Source organism: Morus notabilis, unplaced genomic scaffold (assembly GCF_000414095.1).
Source record: "Morus notabilis unplaced genomic scaffold, ASM41409v2 Scaffold348, whole genome shotgun sequence".
Lineage (NCBI taxonomy): Eukaryota > Viridiplantae > Streptophyta > Magnoliopsida > Rosales > Moraceae > Morus > Morus notabilis.
Window position 1 is genome coordinate 323,085 of NW_010361555.1, and position 8,037 is coordinate 331,121.

General features: G+C 32.5%; 1 protein-coding gene across 1 annotated transcript; it reads right to left on the minus strand.

Annotated features, from left to right (window-relative positions):
• Positions 1–680: 680 nt before the first annotated feature.
• LOC21401583 (2-hydroxymuconate semialdehyde hydrolase) lies at positions 681–5,154 on the minus strand. Its single transcript, XM_010100082.2, has 4 exons — positions 4,332–5,154; positions 2,104–2,199; positions 1,744–1,811; positions 681–945 (listed from the first exon to the last, which is right to left on the minus strand). Exons 1-4 carry the CDS (start codon positions 4,965–4,967, stop codon positions 828–830), a joined length of 918 nt encoding a protein of 305 aa, XP_010098384.1. The 5' UTR covers positions 4,968–5,154; the 3' UTR covers positions 681–827.
• Between the last annotated feature and the right edge of the window lie 2,883 nt (positions 5,155–8,037).

The window sequence follows — 8,037 nt, forward strand, 5'->3', positions numbered from 1 at the left end:
ACGACATGCCCTACCAATTCAGAGATCGACGCTAGAAGCCACGCCATTAAGGCTTGATTATATCGCATCCATGCAACATACTCAGGATTGAACCGATACTTAGCTGAATTTGGCGCAACAGAGTTGTCCGTGGAGCTTTCTTCACTAGATTGAACTCGAACTTACTCGTCAAGACATGGACGAGATTCAGGTATAACAATTTTTAAAATCTTTTTTTTATTCAAAATTTTGATTAATGGATAAATTTTTACAATAAAGATAATTTGTATCGTAAAAAATACCTCTGAGGTATCAAAAAAAAAATTTCTAAAAATATTGAAGTATTGGCATGAAATTTTTAAAAACAGAAAGTATTAAATTCAAAATTTTCAAAAACAGGTATAAAAATTTTAAAAATTTTTTATGTCACATTGTGTTTGATTGTCAAAAACAGAAAGTATTAAATTTAAAAATATTGAAGTATTGGCATGTCGTTCCCGTTGTGCATCACATTGTGTTTGATTGTCATTTCATGTCGCTTAGGTTATGAATTTGACCTAGAAGTATGTAATTTCTTGTTTCAAACTTTTATTTTTATTTTTTGAAACGTAAAACTTAAGTTAAGGTATATATTCATGGATGTGTATATGTACGCATACTATTACTGTATACATACATATACATTGGAACGATGTCGTTTTTTTATTTAAGAAAATAGACATAAAAAATTTACGACAGATCATTTTCAACTCATGTTCTAACCCCAGAGTGAAGACAATCACATTCACTTATGCCCACTTAATAGAGTTCAACATTAGTGATAATTTGACCAAAATATAAGTACATAATCACGAGGCCTCACACAAGAATTTGTTAACAATCTCGTTGAACAATGCAGGTTTTTCAGTTTGGGGTATATGTCCTGTGTTCTTCATCACCTCCAGCCTCACCTTCTTCCCAAGAAGCCTGCATTAGTAAGCAGTATTAATTATAAGCCATTCAATCTATCCATAACAAAATTCTAATGTTCCTATAAACATATTACATCGATCCTAACAAAAAATAGATGTCTATTAATATTGGTAAGCAAACTTCATTATATATGTGGGAGAAACAGGGAAGCAGCAACTTTTTTTTTAATATTTCTAAAGTATATAGTAGGTTTTAAAATATTTGAAGTTAATAATATATTTTAAAATAAATTGTTTACCAGTAAATAATTACTTCAAAATATTTTAAAGAGACTTTCTCTTGTAGGCCGCCCTACCAGTAGTCTCAATTTTTAATTGTTGGATCTGGTCAAAATCACATCAGATTGAAAAAAGTATGCAGAACACACATATTTTGACACATATCTAACGACTGAAAAGTAAGAAACTACTAATAATCTATTTTTTTAAGAACTACCAGAGAAACTCTTAATTTTAAAACATGTAATATTTCAAACAAGTTTAAGAAAATATTATTTGCAGGAATTTATATAATATATATATTTGTGTGCCCTAATGAAGGAGAAAGAAGGTGTCATGGTAATACAGTATGTACCTAATCGATAAACAAGTTGGGTCACATGTTAAAATAAATAAACCAGCCAAGAAAATATCATAGCACATTAATTAATAAGTAGTAAGACTGCCTAGTTTAGTGGCACCGAGAAGAGTTTAAGAGATTGCGGGTTCGATCACGTGTTGTATAAGAAAGAATAAATAAATACGTAGTTGGGTTCTTGGGGATAAATTTGATGACTAAGGAGCGAGTACATACTCTTTGAGCTCAGCAGCCATCTCGAAGGGAAATATCATGTCGTGGTCTCCCCATACTATCAGCACGTCCTGTGTAATGGCAATACAATATAATATTGGCTGATGAATAAATAACATGTAAATAATAAATAAATTATCTAAGAGTTCGTTTGGTTAGAGGATTCAAATTATGTGATTCGAATTATTTTCGATTTACGTGTATTTTTTATGAGAGAAAATACTGTAACAAATCACGAATCATGATTCGAATCAGAGAACGAATCCCTCTACCAAACGCCCCCTAAATGTATGAATTCTATTATTATTTGTGCATGTAATAGAAACCCAGCTACAGAAAATGGAAAATTCAAAATAAAAATACCTTGTCGAGAGGAGAAAGTTTTGTCTCGTCATCTCGTCCTATGGTCAGTTCTTTAAGAAGTTCCATCTTTTCGTTCCTTTTTTGGGAGTACAATTTCTGCAAAACATTATTTATATGTACACCAACGTGACATATATCAAAGTTTTGACAATTTTCTTCTCGTTTAAGTCAAGACATGATTTATAAGAGCTTAACAATTGTATTAGATGTCTTCCTTTTCTCACACGTGGATGAATAATGATAACAGCATTGCCATGATTTAAGTCAATTTCTAACTATTAACCAATTAGGCCTCTCCACCGATCAAATTAATTTCTAATTAATAAATTTAAATATAATTAAAATTATATTAAAATAAAAAATTATACAAAACAAGCAATTTAGATTTAACGCCGGAAAACAGAACATTTTTAGTAGTTCTTTTTTAGAACCTACTTCAGAAACCTCCCACTAATATGCAAACATTAATTAGATGGAACGGGGCCTAATTAATATTAAGGACTCATTTAGTTCGTTGATTTGAGTTTTTAATTTGAGTTGAGATGTGATTTTATGTGAGAACTTTTTACTCTAACAAAAAAATTAGATGTAATTATTTTTTATAGCTTTTTACTGTAACAAAACTCAAATCGGTGAAATGAACATGACCTCAAACTTAAAATGACAATCAGCCGAGTAGAACCCTGTTGTTTAAGGGGTTTTTATTTTAATCTAAACCAATGTATAAGTTTTGAACTTTTCATGTATGCCAACCAACCTAATAAACGACCTATAAATTCTAAAACAAGCTGAGAGGTTAGGGTAGAAGGAGAATGAGACACTGAGGTTTAACTACCCATGAAGGTTGCTACTTATAGTCCTGACAAGTGCACCTAACTAGTAACCATATGTACTTACAGATATAAAAAAACATGGTCCAAAAAACACACAATCACTCAAATTGAAGCAAACAAATCAGAAAGTACTCCTTCAACGTCATCACCCAAGAAATTTCCTCGAACTTCTAGGAACGTACGAGGCTTAGGTTATCTTTGGTATTGATTTTAAACCAGCCAAAAGCACTTTTTTAATAAGTTTTGGTTGTTTTTGTGTTTAGTTTATTTTACCGATTCGAGTTTTTAATTTTAAATTTTTACAGTAAAAAAATTTTAAAAAATATATTTTTTTTTACTATAATAAAAAACTCTCAAAAAATATCATATCTTAATTTAAATTAAAAACTCAAATAGTAAAGTAAACGATCTAAAACTCCAAAAGTACTTACGAAAGAAGTATTTTTAAATCAGAATCTAGATAAATGTAACTTCAGTTTTTTGGCTTATGTGGGAATCAATCTCTCTCTCTTTAATAAGTATTTTTAAATACCCAAAAGACTATCTATTTTATTTCATAATTCCTAGAGTACCCTCACTAACAGCAGTTTTAAGATTACAATACTTCTTCTTTCAATATAGTTAACAGTAATTTCTTAAAAATCAACAATTATTAAACTGGCGATATGAGTAGCTCTCAAAAGTCTAAACAAATAGAGCTAAAAAAAACTTTAAAAAGAAAAAAAAAACTTTAAAAAGAAGAAAAAAATAAAAAAGCTTATGTTCTCTGAGTAGGGAATCGTCTCACCTTTTATCACTAAACTACAACTTGTTCAACCCACATCCCTAAACTTAAAATTTTGTTTTAATTTGGGCATTCTAATCAGTTTAGGGACTGTCAATGTTACGCATTAATAAACAAATATATGAACCCTCCTTTTATTTCTTCTCGAGACTCCAATGTGATGAAAATAGAAATTCCAAACGAAGACAATATTTGTAATAAGTTTAGGGAGGACGGATGTTAGACAAAAAAGAATTTCCACAAAATTAGTGAAACTTTTACTCTACTCATTTATTCTCCGATTCAGCAAAACATTAACAATTGAAATAAGAAACTATAGTAAATTGCTTCTTCTTCTTCTTCTTCTTCTTCTTCTTTTTCCCCCTTTCCTTGATTTGTTACTAAAAGAATTGTAAAAATCACTATGTAAACATGAAATATCAATTAATTTTAGTTCATAAATAGGTTATATGTTATTTACCAAAAATAAGTATTTTCTTCATCCCAAGTACAATCTCATTTATCAAATTACTTGCATCCCAAAACATAAAGCATATCGCTAAAATCTAATCACCTGTGTTAATTTGCCAATAGTATTTTATTAAGGAAAAAGAGAAGAAAGAAAGACTTACATTGACGAGGTCATTCAAGACAAACTCCGGCATCACATTAGGCTGCTTAAACACGGCGAGTCTAAGCAGCGTCCGCAGCTGCTTCGCGGTGGACGGAAGCATGAGATCCTCCGTCTTCTCGAGATTCGCCCTCTTCAGCAGCGCCTTGCCGTCTCTCAGCCTCATGTTCACCCCCGAGCTCGCGATCACAACCTTTTCCACCCTCTCCGGCCATATCCTCGCCACATTGTACGCCACTATCCCGCCGTAGCTCGTCCCCATCAGGCTGTACCTCTTCACCCCTATTCTCTCCATCAGCCTCGCCACCGCCGCCGCCTGGAAAACCTCCGTCCTCTCCGCCGACTTGGTTGTCGACTCGCCAAAGAAGACGAGGTCGGGGACGTAGACGTCTAATTTGGGGGCGAAGAACTGCACCTGCCTTCTCCACTGCCACGTGGCCACCGGGCCGAAGCCGTGGATCAGGACCAGAGCCGGCTTGCCTCCGGCGCCGCCTGATCGGGCCGGGTCGGGCCCCCAGAAGTGCATAGTGGTTTCGTCGTCGATGTCTAGGGTTTGGGGAGAGAGGCCCGCGGCGGAGAAGCAGCGGCGGAGGTAGCTGCCGTACAAGGCGACGGGGCTGAGAAACGACGGCAGCATTGTCGTCTTGGTTTTGTAGATAGAGAGAGAGAAAATATTTGAGGCTTTGCTATGCGTTCATGGAAGGGGAAAGAAGTGAATTGGTGTTTGGGAGGGTGGAAAATTCGTGGGAAAACGGTTTCTACAGTTTCCTTTCTCCCTAGTTTGAGAGACGATGAACGAATAGGGGAAGGAAAAATTAAGAGGCTAGGAGGAGCACTGTTGTTTTAGATGAAATTACGTAAACGTCAGTAGCTTTTTTTTAGCAGTTTAGGGTAGTTTGGTAATTAAGGGTTGTTGACAACTGCTAATTGCTTCGACGGACCGTTATTTCTAATTTCTGGATAGGAAACAACAATGTTACGTTCTCATGATCTCATCAAGTGGAAGAGACCCGCCAATGTGTTAAATTATTGATTAATGGAAGGGCTAAATGGTTGTTAATTTTTTTTAAAAATCAACCAAGAAAGAGAAATAAAACCAAGATAGAAGAATTACATAAGGATGGAAAACTGAAAATTCGATATCCATTTATCAGTCAATAAAATACGAATAAAGTTACAATTAATAATGTATTTATAGAACCTAAAAGATAAACTTAACTTAATTCAAAATAACCTTACACGACAAATATGATCATAACTTAAAACTAAAAATAAAGATAAACTATATCCTAATAGATAACTATATAATCAAATTCAAAAATTCTAATCTAACTCGACAATTTTCTTTGCATATCTAGTAATAAATTGAATTATATTGAATTTATCAGTTAATATTTTATTTAATTTAACAATATTTATTACAGGGTATAAAAAAATTTATTATAAACATGTTTCAAAAGTATATGTTTTCATAAAATTAGAATTACTATTTTATTCTTTTTTATCTTAACAAATTACGGTTTAGCTTCATAATGTATTATAACATTTTATTAATGGGGTGTGTATTGTTACTGAGAAAATAAAATACGACGTGATACTATTAGTGCATTTTTATATTGGTTTATTTTTGACAAATTGGTTGAAAACTATATTTGGTAAATTGGTTACAAATTGGCTAGAAGCTTGGCTGATACAGCAAATAGGTGAGCCTTTTAAGGAAAGTCTGGTTGTCTGGTTTAAGGGCTGAAAATCAAAAGAGTTGATTGCTGAGATTGAAGAGTGGACTTTGGGAATTAATGGCTGGAAATTCTTTAGGCTGGAGGTTTTTTTTTTTTTTTTTGTATTAGATATTGAACGGCAGCAATGGTGTTTTTTTATGGTATTGGGCTGAATGTATTCTGTGTAAAAAAGAGTGCTGAAAATGAAAAAGTTGTGTGTGTTCATGAGAGTATGAGATTGTAATGTTAAGAGTCGCTTGATGTGTTGCGACGGATTGTTAGAACACTTTTGAGTTGGTTCTTCGGGAGAAAATTTCTTTGGTTTCGGGAGAAAACCGTCAAGTCGAATGGTGCTCGTTGAACAAGCCTCCTAAGGAGATTCTAGGCAACGGCAACATCGTCAAGGAAGGAGTCGTTGAGTGTGTAAGACCATTCGGTCCTTTGTAATCTTTTAAACTTAGTGGATCGATCACTGTCTGGGCGTGGCCCCGCAGAGTAGGTGTGCGCACCGAACTGCGATACCATTTTCGTGTGTCTTTACTGTTTCTGCATCATTATTATCTTTCTACATAGTCTCTACAAATTTATTTACTGAATACACAATCTGAAATACTTAACTGTCATCAATGTCACAACCAATATTATAACACCACTTGTGACACTGACTGAAAAACAGATCTAACTGATACAATTTAAAAAATAATGACATTATCTAAATAATAATAATAATAATAATAGTGACCCAAGTGAGGATATTTACACACACGTTAATAAAATAATATATTATCTTAATTTATTGATGAAAGATTATGAATACATCTTTCGGCTAGAAGGTGGGCTCTGTGATTAACCAGCTAAAGTAAATCTTTTGTCATTTTGATTATTAAAAAATCAATTGTCATTATTAAAACACGGACCCGCCCTCTTATTTACTTTTTTTTTTTTTTTTTTTGTAGAAATAAACATGTAGCCAAATAATTATTTGCCATGTATACGCAGTGTTGAATGGGTGTAAATTATTATTATTTTAAAAAAAAAGGAAAAAGGTTGCGCGAATTAAATTGGAAAAGCGAATTGTGTCTGGTCTGTTGGATTGGAATCAAATGTTGTCCCCACTTTGGTTTTATTGGTTCTGTGATGCTAATTTTGATAATGACACATAGTTGGCATTTATGTTAGGAACTACTACACTTGTGCTATAATCACTCTTCTCATCAGATGAAAAGAAATGTCATCTCTAATTTGATTTGATTTTTCTTTTAATTCAGCAAAAAAAAAAAAAAATTCCATTTTATCTATCTTTTTAAAATAATTTCATTTACATTAATTGTTTGTCATGACATTAAAAATCCCCCGACTAATATATTAGATTTGAGTCAGTATCACCTAAAAAACAGGATCTATAATACACCGCGTGTTACTCAAGAATATTTTGTCAATCTATAATTTTGATGGGACACGTCATCTTTTTATAACTATTTGTTTAAACCACCAAAAAAAAGTTATATGATAAACAATCTCATTAATTACATACAACTTACCATTGTACTGATCGGGTGCTGAATTCTAGTCATTTGAAGCTGTTTATTTCTAGAAATTTGATTGATATCAAAGTAAATAGATTCGGTTCAACGTGACAAATTTTATTTTACTGTTCACAAAAATGAAGGCCGGGAAAGAAATTTATACACGTTAACTCACCACCGACCTAAAACTAAAACAAAGATATTAATATGCATATCTTTATGGGTGGTTGTTGTTTATATCCTGTGTTTCAGGTTGTTTATAAAACATGCATTTAGGTTCTTATTAAAAAAAAAAAAAAAACTATACCTTTAGTTGTTTGTCTTTGCAAATACATATCCTTTCCCATTAAGATGTTGATGAATGAAATGACCAAAAATACCATTGAAAAGAGAAAAAAATTAAAAACGCTGAAAAATCCAAAATTAAAAATAATAAAAATAAATATATAACTATGTTATACAA

What these genes read in the sequence shown, in the direction of transcription:
- LOC21401583 (XM_010100082.2), bottom strand. Translation starts at nt 4,967, where the DNA reads ATGCTGCCGTCGTTTCTCAGCCCCGTCGCCTTGTACGGCAGCTACCTC. An exon ending in TCTTGAATGACCTCGTCAAT is followed by an intron (nt 2,200 to 4,331) that starts GTAAGTCTTTCT and finishes AATGTTTTGCAG; the next exon opens with AAATTGTACTCCCAAAAAAG. An exon ending in AACTTTCTCCTCTCGACAAG is followed by an intron (nt 1,812 to 2,103) that starts GTATTTTTATTT and finishes GCCATTACACAG; the next exon opens with GACGTGCTGATAGTATGGGG.